This window comes from Rhinoderma darwinii, chromosome 2, assembly GCF_050947455.1.
Source record: "Rhinoderma darwinii isolate aRhiDar2 chromosome 2, aRhiDar2.hap1, whole genome shotgun sequence".
Classification (NCBI taxonomy): Eukaryota; Metazoa; Chordata; class Amphibia; order Anura; family Rhinodermatidae; genus Rhinoderma; species Rhinoderma darwinii.
The window spans coordinates 68,402,595-68,417,648 of NC_134688.1; the positions used below are offsets into that span (position 1 = coordinate 68,402,595).

Consider the following 15,054-nt stretch of genomic DNA (forward strand, 5'->3'; position numbering starts at 1 on the left):
TGAGGATTAATCCCTTGCCGCTGCAGCCATTTGACATTTTTTCCTTCTCGCCTTCCAAAAGCCATAATTTTTTTTTTTTCCCACCAACATAGCAGTATTAAAGCTTGTTTTTTTTGTGGGAGGAATTGTCATTTTTAATGCCACCATTTAATGTGCGATATAATGTACTTGGATACGTAAATGAAAATTCTTTGTGGGGTGGAATTGGAATAAAACAGCAATTCCTCCTATGTTTTTCGTGATCGGCTAAGTCAACTTTTTTTTCTTAACGGCATTCTTCCTGCTGGTTAAATAACATTACATTAGAATAATTCATACTTTTACGAATGCGATGATACCAATTATGTTTATTTTTTTTACATTAGTTTAAGGGAAAAATGGAAAAAGTTTTATTTTTTATTTTAATATTTAACGCTTTTATTAAGTGGAAATCAAGTTTTAAAGCACTGAATTTTTACTCTTCCTACTGATTAGACTTGGACAAGGGATCGTTTGATCGCTGGTACACTACACTTCAATACTTATGTATTACAGTGTATTGTAATCTTTACCAGCTCCTATTAAGGGAGGAGAACCAAGAGAGCAGACCTTGGGGCCTTCCTTAGGCCCCCAGGCTGCCATGACAACCATCGGTACCCCGTGATCGCGTTGCCGGGGGGGTCGATGGGATGAAGGAGGGCCCTCTCTCTTTCTAACCGCTTAGATGCTGTGGTCATTATTATCACAACATCGAAGTGACTAAACGGCTGGGACTGGTGTAAAGTCTTGAATGTAACATACAGCCAACACTTGCTGGGTATGGAACGAGCTCAGCCTGTGAGCACAGTTAATTTTCCCCTTTCCCAGCCATGATGTACACTTTGGTTAAATGTCGGGAAGGGGTTAAAGAAAAATAAGCAGATAACTAATATAGATAAAGAAAGTCCTTACATATGGAAGTCGGAGCTGCAGGAAGACGGGGAATCACTAACTCCCAATGTCACGTGCTGATTCACAGGGGTTTTATGAAATGCACAAGCGGATTGGCTAGATCTTCCAGCCAATTGCATGCATGGCAGATCCGCATTGTGTGTGGTTTTGTAAGTTGAATGTAGTTTGAAGTTAAGATGGTCCAGAAAAGGCCTTTGTAAGTTTAAAATATTGTAACCTGAGACCATTGTAACCTGAAGGAGCAGTGCGGATATCATCTGTTTTCTGGCCTGAAGCAGTGAAGTGTCCATCGGTCACTATCGAAGCGACCAACTGGTTAACAGTAAAAAATTCACTATGCAACCAGAATGAATAGTTAATATACATGGTGATGTGCTTTTTAATGTGCCTGCCATGGTTCATCTCATTCCCAGTCCCCTCTTCATGTATGTAAAATGGCCGCCAGCTTCTCAGGCTACCCTATGCACAGTGTGTGTCACTATCTAGGGGTATGTGGACTCACTAGGCTGCTCCGCCGTAGCGGAGTGGCAGCTGGCCAAGTCAGTCTATGCAAAATGTTCGTAGCACAAGGGTACCTGAGATAGAACAGACAGTTGCAAAGGCTTTGGCACAGATGGGGCTTGACGTGGCAGATAGCGCCAGACGTGGCTGATGATACCAAGAGTGGCAGGTGACACCAGACGTGGTGTATAACAGCAGGCATAGCAGGAGAAACACCGGGATTCCAACAATAGACAGGCTTAGGAACAAACACAACACAGGATACAGGATACAGGTAGCAGGGCACGGGAATACTTAGAGCAGGAAACAACTAAGGGAACATTTTCAATATATAACGAGTGCGTGCGCGCAGACCATTTGCAGGGGACGAGTGCGTGCGCGCAGACCCTATTAGACCGTCCTGTACAGGAAGACCTCACAAGCTGGCGTCTCCATGGAGGGAGATGCTGGCAGACGGGCCAGGAGGCTGCGGTCACGGCCATTCGCTGATGGGGAGCGGCGACGGTCCGCAGCCGCAGTTACAGTGTGCTTCTTTAGTCTAAGACACGCCCCATCCTCTTAAATCGCTGATGATCATCAGCGCTGATCCATCGGGGAGCTTGGGGGGGTGTCGGTTGGTGGCCATTTTACAGGAACTGAGAATGGAAGAAAGCGTGGCAGCAACCGTGAAGAAAAGGGCACCATTTTATTCTGCATGTAAAGTGACATTTTTACTGTGAACCGGAGGGTTGCTTTAAGTAATTGAATTAAAGTTGCAACGTGTATTGAATTAAGACAACTCAAGTATCCACTAATGTTCCTTTCAATCCAAGCAGAGAATTTTTGAGTTTATGTCCCATAGAAGATGGCCACACACTGCCCCTACTCAGCTGTATAAGTTATTGGTCTGTATGGGAAGCCATACACGTTTAGTTCACGACACCTCATAAATTTGTTACAGCTTTAACTATATATAACTATATAATATAGAAGCCCGCTTAGCCACTCCATAATAATCCGTAGACTAAAACAGTCAATAGGTGGGGTAAAATTCAGCATAATACATTGATTGTGCACATTCTCAATACTGTTTTTTATTGACATATTTACTTTTTACCTTTGTTGGTGCTTGGTCAACAATTGTTTCAATGGTTACATTTTATGGTTCAAAATATTTTTATTAAACCGCTAATCTGAGCAAGATATAGATAAAAAAAATATTTGCTACTCCAATACAATTAGAGCAATAGGGCGAACTCTCAAATGAAGTAAATACGGAATAAAGACGGAAAGTCAGTACTAAGGCAATTTCCAATTTACAGTATAAACTTTATAACAATGTTAAAACAAACAGAAAAGATCAAAAGAAAACAAAAAGAAAGAAAAGGGAGAAGGATAGGGGAGGAGGGAGAGAATGGGAAAGGATGGGAGAGGAGAGGGTACCTGGCAATAATCTGACATCAATGGGAGATACGCGTTTCAGCATGAGCCACATACACCATTGGATAGCCATTTATCCATATCTGGAGAGGATCAAAATTGGGACCATGTCGACTATACAATAATAATGGAAGCAAGACTCAGATAGTTGGTGGGCTAATTAACAATCAATAGAAATATTTGCCTGCCGGCAAAAGGCCCTTTTTAACAACTACAAGCAAGATAAAATAACAAATTTTTATTAGGCTATTATAGCAAAGACACACTACATAGAAATTAAAAGTTATGTTCACTGCTGATAGTAACCAGCATAGTGCAATTTGTGCCAGTAGCAAGATTCAAAGTGTCAGTGGCTGCAGCACGCTGCACTCTGACCAAGGTCAAAGTCCGTATCAGAGATCAGCAGTAACAAATAAAAATTTCAAAAGAGCCCCCCCGACATGTTTAACTGCAGATGCAGCGTCTTCAGAGGTATCGGGGCTAATGTCGACCATACAGCACAAAATGTGTCATATGTGTTATTGTCATTGGCTTTAATCTCCTCCATATGCATCAGGGAGTTTAGTGCTTCCAGCCATTTCAACCTGGATGGAGGAGTAGTGGATTTCCTCAATCTAGGGAAGACCTGGCGCACAGCCAGGACATAGCGACGGAGAAGTCCCTTTTTTATTTTACGAAGCCAGGACGTATGGATAATAGTGATATTTCTGGAGAGATCTGTACCGGCTCCTGACATAGAGCATTATACAAGAAGGGCACCTCATGCCACAGTGAAGCTATGGCAGGACCCTCCCACCAGATATGTAACATTGTACCAGCAACTGAACCACATCTTCAACAAAGATGGGATACTTGAGGATGCACTTTGTGTAGCTTGACAGGAGTTCTGTACCATTAAGATAGGATTTTACAGTTGAGTTCCTGTAATTTACAGGAGACTGAGAGCTTATGTGTCAGAAGAAACGATCTATTCCATTGTTCCAGTTCTCGTTCCCATGCCTGGACAAACCCAGGAGCAGAATCCTCTGCCTCACCTAAGGTCAGCATAGCTTAGACCAGAGAGATGGAGTGCGAGGGAGCAACAGATGAGAAACATAGGTTTTCAAAGTCTGTAAGTTGGGCTATAAGTTTAGATGAAGGCGCCAGGGAATTCACATAGCTCCTAAGCTGATAATATTGTAACCAGTTCTCCGTACACGACAATGGTTACATCTAGTAATGCCACTAGTTTTCAGTTGTTTGACAATGATAAAAACAGATACAATTGTGTTGATTCCGCAAGCTACGTTATAGTGATTTTATAATGACCGGGTACATTGAGGAGAAAATATCACAAATACATATTTGTTTGGTTGAAAGAACGTAGTCAAATTTTTAGCATTGTTCTTATTGAGTACCATCTCATGAGAGTACGCTCTCCGTTTTATATTTTACAGGAACCCTTCACTACATTTTTTCTTAATGTCAATGAAGGCAAGTTTGATCATCCGGACCGAACATTCTCCGCCGTGGCAAGATCATGGAGGAACAGCCAAAGGGACACATCTGATGTAAAGGTATGTGAGTTTTTTTTTGATTGAATATAGTTTAATAACCACAAAACATCGTACATATAGTATACTGCGACGCAGCGCAAGCTATGAAGCAATACACAAGAAATACATTAATTGTACATAGCACAACAGTATAACTATACCTGCGGTCTCCAAACTTTTATACCTTGTAAACCACATTTGTGTGATGGCTGGGAGCCGCATACAAGTAAATAATGTTAAAGGGGTTGTCTCAGAATCCGTGATTATTACAGATGTAGCCGTCTTTATCTTGACTTTTAACGCATTAAATACACAGTGACAAGATCCTTTAACTTGACTTTTTCAATGACTTTTCAATGGCTTTTGTTGTGTGATATCACGCGGCAGCAAGTTATCTGAGTCAAGATAAAGATGGCTACATCCGTACCTATTCACAGGATATGTGATCATTTTCTGATCGCTGTAGGTCTCTACAGCTGAGACCCCAATAATTATGAGAATACTGGCTTAGAATCCCCAAAATCCTCCTTACTGCACCCCCAGAGTGGGAAGGATATTGATTGGAGAGGCAGTCGAGCATGCATTCCCGTTGTGCAGGAGGCTAAGGCCCTGTTCACACTGAGTTTTTTTACGCGGAAACCGCGTCGGAAAACGCGCCAAAAAACATACGAAAATGCCTCCAATTGATTTCAATGGGAGGCGGAGGCGAATTTTTCCCGCAAGCGGAAAAAAACGCTCGCGGGAAAAAGAAGCGACATGCCCTATTTTCGGGCGTTTACGTCTCTGACCTCCCATTGACATCAATGGGAGGCAGATAAAGCATATTTTGCTGCATTTTTGCCTGTGGCGCTCAATGGGCGTGAGTGAAAAACGCGGCAAACGGCGTGCAGGCAGATCAAATTCTGCCTCAAAATTCCAAATTCCAAACTGAATTTTGAGGCAGAATATTCTGCCTGAAAAAAAAAAAAACTCTGTGTGAACAGGGCCTAAGACTAAGATGATTTTTGAATGATGACTCTACACAGTCAAATTTCTTTGAGCCAACATCAATGGGACCTGATAGGTGTCAGATTATCATATATTCCAGGTTACCTGTTGAATATAGAAAAGAATATAAAACAAACTTGTCATGGTAAAGAACCTTCCGGTAAAAAACCCCAATATGAAATGTTAACAGAAAATCTGCTAATCTAAGGCCTCATACACACGGCCGTAGCCATGTGCATGGCCGTGATTTCCGGGTCGGCCGGCTACGGAGCGACAGCCGCGAGCCACCCGCAAATCGCGGGCTGTGCACATGGCCGCGGCCATTATTTTCAAAAACGCGGCCGTAATAATGCATGCCCGTTCTTTCTGCGGTCCGGACTCCGGGGCCATGCACGGACTGTGGAAACCACGGTCGTGTGCATGGCCCCATAGGAATGAATGGGGCCGCAATTCTCCCGTGGATTTTCGATGGAATTGCGGCCGCAAAAGCACGTTCGTGTGCATGGGGCCTAACTTTGCTTTTTAGTCAGATTGGTTGTTTCTGCTCAGTCGTCTGCTTTTGGCTTGTAAAATGTTTCAGCTTGTATTGTACATAGAAACAAATGCCAATTTATCAGATGTTGGATCTAAGGAATTTAAATTAGCTTTTTTTTTTTTGGACCCCTGTGACGATCAGTTGGAGAATTACACCTCTTTAGGAAATTGAGGGATTTCAGAAGCTCTCAATATTAATCAAATAGGTTTTCTCCATGTTTTGGACAATCACCTTGTCATTATTCTTTCCTTCCCTACACCTGTAAAGTGGTATGAGATCAGGAGATGCCTTACCCGACCAGTGATGTACGTAGAAAACAGAGGGCCCCATTGCAAAGATAATGATGCGCTGTTTGACATTACCACACTCATAACTACCAGGGACAGGGGAGTCCTGGCACCTATCCCATTTTCAAGCTTCGAGTATATTCTCTTTGAATGCACTGTTTAGCGGCTGCAAGGACTGCCTCCATCATACATATGCCCTTACATCTCACCATGTGCTCTTCTCTTAAAGAAGTCAAGTTCTTCTACACCAAACTCACCCAACCATGTCTTTATGGACCTTGCTTTGTGCACTGGGGCACAGTCATACTGGAACAGAAAAGGACTGAACCCCAAACTGTTCCCAAAAAGTTGCAAGCTACAATTGTCCAAAATGTCTTGGTATGCTGAAGCAGTAAGATTTCCCTTCACTGGAACCAAGTGGTCTAGGCCAACCCTGAAGAACAACCCCATAGCATTATCCCTCCTCCACCAAACTTTACAGTTGGCACAATGCAGTCAGGCAGGTAATGTTCTGGCATTCACCAAACCCAGACTCCTCCATCAGACCGCCAGATAGAGAAGCGTGATTCATCACTCCACAGAAACGTTTCCACTGCTCCAGAGTCCAGCGGCGGCGTGCTCTATACCGCTCCATCATACGCTTGGCATTATGCTTTGTGTTGTAAGGCTTGCATGCAGCTGCTCGGCCCATGCCATGAAGCTCCCGGGCACAGTGTTTTAGCGGATGTTAATGTCCGAGGAGGTTTATACTCTGCAGTTTTTGGTGACTTATGCACTCTGTAACTTTATGTGGTCTGCCGCTTCGTTGCTGAATTGCTGTGGTTCCTAAACACTTCCGCTTTGCTATAATAACACTCACAGTTAATCGTGGAATATCTAGGAGAGAAGAAATGTCACAAACTGACTTGTTGCAACAATGGCATGCTATCGCAATACTACGCGCAAACTCAGTGACCTCTTTAGAACAACACATTCTTTCAGAAATGTTTGGAAATGCGACTGCATGGCAATAGGACTGAAAGAAACACCTGAATTCAATGATTAAGAGGTGCGTCCCAATAATTTTGTCCATATAATGTACCTCACAAAAAATTGTTGTTGTTGCCCATAGCAATCGATCACAATGTAGCTTTTCTTTTTCTAAAACCGTTTATAAAATGGAAGCTGTGCTCTGATTGGTTGCTTTAGGCAACAAGCTCCGTTTTCCTGTTCTAAATACTGAGGCCACTGTCTTAAAGGAATTCCAGTGTAACTACCGCCGTTCATTCCCTCTTCATTCTTTATATTGACCGTTTCCATTTTGATCTTCATCAGTTCTTTAAAATTCAACTGATGAAAGGGAAGGACGGGCAGACGGTAAAACAAACCTAACACCAGCTTCTAAATATCATCATTTTCAATCATTTAAGCACATGTCGTAAATCTGTTAGCATGTCATTGCCAGCCCTATAATGCGGCCTCTCATTTATCCCCATAAAGTGATTGGTCAGGAAGTTGTTATCGCGCTGAACATCTGTACAATGAATAATTTCGAGGGCTGTCTAGAAATTCTGCAAGAATTATTGTAGCTGTTTAAAACAATTGATGTTTGTTTGATGTCGAGTGCTAAAGGTTTTCTGCTTCTATTAAAATTTCTGCTTTAATTTAGATCAAATGTTTGTGTGACTGATGCAGAAAAACCCAATAAATTCTGCTTTCCTGCTGTTAACTCGATATTTGGTCTAGTCCATAAAACACAGCAGGAATTGGATTTGACCTTAAAGTGTCATATTGTAGCGGCTCACCCAGCACTGAGCTTGCTTTGCCCGGGGCAATTAATAAAGCATTAATGACAAGATCTATTTAAAATGTGAGTTCCTTCTCTTCAGCCTCCGCTTTTACCTCACTTGCCTGGGGATATTATGCAACAACGCACATTAGATTAATCCAGCGAGCACACGGCACTAAGAATCTGATGGAGAATCCCCGTTATTGCTCTGTTTGCAAGTCGTACGCGTTTATTGTTAACCATGATAAAAAGCAAATATTCATTTTCATCATTTGTCATTGCGTTTATATTGTCTCTGTGTGTGATTTACGCCTGCCGTCTAATAGCGTTTGCGGTCCTGTAAATCATTTTACCTACATAAGAGCTGAACGCCATGAATGTTTCATGTGCATAGACATGCCAAACAATAAATTCTGGCTACAGGAGTGTCTGAAATGTACCCAATGAGGACTTTCTTGGCGGATGTATTTCGTATCGCTATATTTACATTAGATTGCTGCAGGCCGATTGTATAATTTTTTTATTATCTACTGGTGATCTGAGGTATATTGGTGGGTGCCCCCCAAATACCCTGGCAGCCATTTTCAAAGTGCGGGAGGTGCATTAAGATTAGCTTGATTTTCAGCCTCTGTACACACACTGACTGCTTAATGGCTCCGGATTAGTGTGTGTTAAAAACATGGTGGTCTGTATGAACTAGTGGTTGTCATGGGAAATAATGATCCTACTGACGGGAGCAGTCTACCTGTAGTGAGCATACTTGGAAAGCACATTCAATTAACTGTAGTGGGCATACCTTAAAGGGAACCGGTCACCAGCATTTTACTTATCCCTCACTGGCCGCTGCTATCAAAACTTCATTACCGTTATCCCCTCTCCTAAACTCCTCCTCCGACTGTACATAACGGTCTGCAAACATTTTGTGCCTTTTATCGTAATGACCAGTGTCCCTTTGTGCGCACACACCAGAAGAGGACATCAATGCACAAGCGTGGGATTTTGTGTGCTGGGCGAAGGCGAGGAGCTGTCAATCAAAAGTAAGGAGGCGGGGGAAACTCGAGGAATGAAGATATGACTCTCTTCAAATGAAGATTTGACTCTTTTATGCTCATTAGCATACGGCATGGGAATACTAAAGCTACAGAGCCGACTAAGAAGACAATTATTGGTTATATAGAAATGATTTTTCACCCACTATGACCAGGTATTGCTGGTTTAATAGGTGAAATGCTGGTGACAGGTTCCCTTTAATGCTATTCCTTAATATAAGAAACGACTAAACACATATACAAGTTAATGGTAAAATGTCCATACAGTCAGTAACACGCATTGTAACTACGGTACTTACAGTGCTGTGAAAGTATTTGCTCCTCATCCGATTTATTCTATTTTTGCTAATTTGTCACATTTAAATGTTTCAGATCATACAACTAATTTTAATATAGGATAAAGACAACAGTAAAGATTTATTAAAAACATATCACCCATGTAAAAAAGGAATTTTCCCTCTAAACCTAATAACTGGCTGTGCCACCCTTGGCTGTAACAACTGCAATAAAATATTTGCGATGAGTCTTTTGCATCGCTGTGTAGGAATTTTGGCCCACTCTTATTTGCAGAATTGTTTTAATTTGGCTACATTGGAGGGGTTTCGAGCATGAACTGCCCGCTTAAGGTCTTACTACAGCATTTCAATGGGATTCGAGATGCGACTTTGATTCAGCCAGTCCAAAACTTTAGTTTTGTTTCTTTTTAGCCTTTCAGAGGTGAACTTGTTTGTGTGCTTCAGATCATTGTCCTACTTGATAACCCGGCTGCTCTGGAGCTTTAGGTCACAAACTGATGGGCGGACATTCTCCTTCAGGATTTTCTGATAGAGAGCAGAATTCATAGTTCCATTAATTATGACAAGTCGTCCAGGTCCTGCAGAAGCAAAGCAGCCCCAGACCATCACACAATCACCAACACCACTTTTGACTGTTGGTATGATGTTCTAATGGTAGAATGCAGTGTTCGCTTTATGCCAGATGTAAGGACACCTTTAATTTGTCAGTCCACAGAATATTATTCCAAAAGTTTTGTGGGTCATGTAAATGTTTTTTAAGCAAATGTAAGACAAGCCTTTGGGTTGTTTTTGATGCCATGTTTGCTCAGTGTCTTTTTTTTTTGCGGAATCGTGTACATTGGCCTTCATTGAGATAAGTGAGGCCTGCAGTTCTTTAGACGTTCGTCTGGGTTCCTTTGTGACCTCCTGGAGAAGTCATCGATGCCCTCTAGGTGAAATTTTGGTAGACCGGCTACAAGAAGTGGAAGATCTGAAATATTCCAGTGTGACAAATATGCAAATATAGATGAAATTGGGACACTTTTTCACAGCACTGTGTGTAATTGAACCCAAGCTATTATTCAGCCATATTGTATTTAGTCCTATTTTGTAGGACCGCCAATCAGAACACAATGTGATCTGATAATTCACATACAGGCCGGTGGGGAATTCCAAGCCGTATACTCTTGTCCTGAGAATCAATTAGCAAACAGCATGTTGTTTGACAGTCTAAAGTTCATCGGCAGACGCAGGCTATGCTAAGAGCATCATAGGGTAATAGCATCTTATTTAGGGTAAAACTTCAACTTTTTTTGATAGCACTATACTTTATTATGGAGCTGCTAAAATAAAATATTAAGCAACTCTACAAATAGTCTTGATTTATAAATATTCTTCTGATTTGTGTCTACAGCTCCTATGCAGAGTTATGTCTCTCCATGGTAAGAGACTATAAACAAACCCTGTGTAGTCTGATCCTTCCCTTATATTGCCAGACTGTCATCTACTTCTTCCTAACAAACATTGAGAAGGTTAGCAATAAGTAAAGGTCGGATAAATGAAAGGGAGCAACGTATGATTGCAGCATCAGACTACATGGGGATTGTTTGTAGTCTGTTACCATGGAGACATATGTCTGCATAGGAGCTGTATGTGCAATACAGTAGCATATTCATAATCAAGACTATTTGAAAAGCTGTTTTTTTTCTCATTAAAATGATTGAGCAATGAAAAAAAATTCTTGCAAAGGTGGACATGACCTTAGAAGTACATTTATCTTACAGTATAGTATTTTTGGTTTTATGCAAAATAATTTTGTTGTGAATATACCTTAAGTTCTAATTTCACTATTTCACTGCCATTTTAAGAGTTGAAAATGAGTCAAGCAACACATACAGTATATATAATATAGTAATCTATAAAAAGCATCTCATTTGAAGTCCTGAGACATATATGGCTGATCATACAAAGCTGCACTGAAGACAAAAAGCATAAGATTTATTTTTTATATTTTTTCCTAACTCCTTATTGGTAATGAAAAGATTATGGAAGAAGAATAATCGCTCATAGAATGACCTTTCAGGAAGCTAGTCACCCGGAAACGACCTTAACTTGGTCAGTCGTCTGACTGCTTTTCCTCTCCCTGCCCCCACCCTATCTCGCCTGTTACAGATGACATCTAAAGAACCTACTGTTGAGCATTAATCTGGCCTGAAGCCTCTGAAAATTGTTATATTACATTCTGGATATTATTTGTCGCTGCTTGAAGAGGTAGTTGTGACAAGATGTCATTAAGGTGATATAGTGTAAATTAATACAGTTCATGGAGATGACCAGGTCTGACTTACTGACCCATAGTAAGGCTCATTCCAACTTAATAGATGCCTAGGGATCAAGTTTTGCGGAAAAGAAATATGGCAGCCATAAAGCCTCCGTGTGATAGATGGTTTAGAGAGTGAAAAACGCCTCCTTAGGATTTCATTTCATAGAGCGCCCATAAAAACAGTAGGCTTTTGTAGCGGGATTTATTAATATGAAATGTCAGCTTTGATTCAGGGGGTATACAGTTTTGATAGTGTTAATAGTCGTCTTTTATCACTCCGAGACATTCTTGAAAGTCCATTTAATTCTTCAACGGCTTGGGCCTGTCACAGGCCTGTAAATTACAAATGTGTTGGAGATGTCTCGTCCGCAGCTTTCTGTGCTATTAGCTATATTATAGGGCTTTATTAAAGCTCTATCTGGATCACATTTACACATGTGACACGTCACTTATCAGATGTTTTATTGCCAGATCCGCACCGTCCATATTTTTCTTGTGGCGCGTTTCATTTCTTACTATACAATACATATTATAGACTTGCTCGCTGTGTGATTTCTTCACCTTTTATAGCTGTTATTAAGGAGGAAGTATCACACACGTCACAATTATCTTTTATTGATCTCTTCTTGCTGTCAGTGAATCATACCATTATTGTTTACACCCAGGGGCTTGTATCCTATACAGACCTAATACTTCCCACAGCTGAGAGTTTGTTACAATTGCATTCAGTCTGGGCAATCATCTGTGAGCTGAGCGGTCTGGACTTCAGGCTGAAACAATTACCTACGCTAATTATGATTGTTTTTATAATGGCGCTATCTTGCTCATGTCCCCTAGAGACCGCCTTTTGTGCTATAAAGGGCTGTATACGAGTATAGAAAAACTATACCTATACCTATATACCTGGCAGACATTGCAACTTATGCTTGACTTAGTCCTGTGCTTCCTTTTAGTCCCATTATTTGTTAAGTGGCTCAAAAGTTTCACGTGACAGAGTGGCCTCTTGTGTGCCTGGGGCTGTCGTAGGCGTAATTTACATCTGCATTGCTCAGAGATCCCCCCCCCCCCCCCCTACAGCCAATAATAAAATGCAATGAGGGTACACCGAGTATTGTGTAAAGGACCTGGGTACTTCTCCATGGAGGAAAATGTGATAACATATTCTCTTTATTGTTCACCTGGAATTCTGGTCATCTAGTAAATTTAATGTAAGGGAGTGATTATCCTTTTACAACTAGATTATCCTTTTACAAGTGTCTGAATTTTTTTCCTTTAAGAACACTAGGAGAGGTTGTAGTATTGGTATGTGGCCACCATGATAGGACCTTAAAGAGGCTCTGTCACCAGATTTTGCAACCCCTATCTGCTATTGCAGCAGATAGGCGCTGCAATGTAGATTACAGTAACGTTTTTATTTTTAAAAAACGAGCATTTTTGGCCAAGTTATGACCATTTTTGTATTTATGCAAATGAGGCTTGCAAAAGTACAACTGGGCGTGTTTACAGTAAAAGTCCAACTGGGCGTGTATTAGGTGCGTACATCGGGGCGTTTTTACTACTTTTACTAGCTGGGCGTTGTGTATAGAAGTATCATCCACTTCTCTTCAGAACGCCCAGCTTCTGGCAGTGCAGACACAGCCGTGTTCTCGAGAGATCACGCTGTGACGTCACTCACAGGTCCTGCATCGTGTCAGACGAGCGAGGACACATCGGCACCAGAGGCTACAGATGATTCTGCAGCAGCATCGGCGTTAGCAGGTAAATCGATGTAGCTACTTACCTGCAAACGCTGATGCTGCTGCAGAATCAACTGAAGCCTCTGGTGCCGACACGATGCAGGACCTGTGAGTGACGTCACAGATCTGCACTGCCAGAAGCTGGGCGTTCTGAAGAGAAGTGGATAATACTTCTCATCAGAACGCCCAGCTAGTAAAAGTATTAAAAACGCCCCGATGTACGCACATAATACACGCCCAGTTGGACTTTTACTTTTAAACACGCCCACTTGGACTTTTGCAAGCCTCATTTGCATAAATACAAAAATGGCCATAACTTGGCCAAAAATGCTCGTTTTTTAAAAATAAAAACGTTACTGTAATCTACATTGCAGCGCCGATCTGCTGCAATAGCAGATAGGGGTTGCAAAATCTGGTGACAGAGCCTCTTTAAGGGTATGTTCACACGCTGAGCCAAAAACGTCTGAAAATACAAAGCTGTTTTCAAGGGAAAACAGCACCTGATTTTCAGACGTTTTTTGAGCAACTCACGTTTTTCGCTGCGTTTTTCGCTGCGTTTTCGCGCCGTTTTTTCTGCCGTTTTTGGAGCTGTTTTCAATAGAGTCTATGAGAAAACTGCTCCAAAAACGTCCCAAGAAGTGCCCTGCACTTCTTTTGACGAGGCTGTAATTTTACACGTCGTCTTTTGACAGCTGTCAAACGACGACACGTAAATGACAGGTCGTCGGCACAGTACGTCGGCAAACCCATTCAAATGAATGGGCAGATGTTTGCCGACGTATTGGAGCCGTATTTTCAGGCGTAAATCGAGGCATAATACGCCTCGTTTACGCCTGAAAATAGGTCGTGTGAACCCAGTCTAAGGCTACAATAATGTCATTGTAATCCAGACTCTTACATGTATTCGTTCTTAGTGACCTGTTATTTTTTGCCCCCTTGTGACTTGGGTAAAAATGTAGGCAACATTTAGATTAATTTGGATGCTTGATTTCGAATGTAGAACGAAAAAACGACAATAAGCTTATCTTAGAAGGAAAGTCCCATATATCTGATTTTTCTTTCAGTAATTTGTTTTCATTTTATTTTTAGTGTTATAGCTACTTGTGGAGACATATGCTTCGTCCCTGTACTTTCTGTATAGACAGTATAGGCGTGCGTGCGTGCGTGCGTGCCTGCGCTTTATGGCAGCTGCAATTAATTTGTTTATTGACAGACAAATGTCAATAGACTTTTACAGTCTCCAGGAAGTAATGGAGTGTATCCCCTCCCCCAGAGCCCAGGAAGTGACATGGAAGATTCATACAGAGTTATCCGTGTATATAGGGGAATTTATTAAAGGGGTTTTCCAAGCTATTTAAAAAAAATTGGCCAATGTAGGGATGCAAAGAAGAAAAAAAAAGAGCTATTATTTAGCTCAGAGATCCTCGTCGTTCCAGCGCCACCGCTCCATAACTCCCCGCCCTGTTTATTGACATATCTGCAGCGATGATGTTCCCGTATACCCACGTGATTGCTGCAACTAATCACTGGCCTCAGCGATTCTGAGCCGTAGACCCACTGAGACCAGTGATTGGCTGCAGCAATCTTCTTGGCCAGTCTACACAGCGAAGCCAATAAGTGAGCTGCAGAAAACCGCAAGTGTCCGCTTATTGTGGCTGCTGTAGTGGCCAGTGTGAAACACTGGATAGTTATATATTAATAAAAAGTAC

General features: G+C 41.6%; 1 protein-coding gene across 7 annotated transcripts in view; it reads left to right on the plus strand.

Moving 5' to 3' along the window:
- The window catches only part of NBEA (neurobeachin), a 575,138-nt gene that overhangs the window by 502,229 nt on the left and 57,855 nt on the right, over positions 1-15,054 (plus strand). For all 7 annotated transcript variants that reach the window (XM_075851713.1, XM_075851718.1, XM_075851715.1 and 4 more), the window contains one exon: positions 4,287-4,406. In XM_075851713.1, coding sequence (XP_075707828.1) covers positions 4,287-4,406 — 120 coding nt within the window. The remainder of the gene's footprint in view (positions 1-4,286; positions 4,407-15,054) is intronic.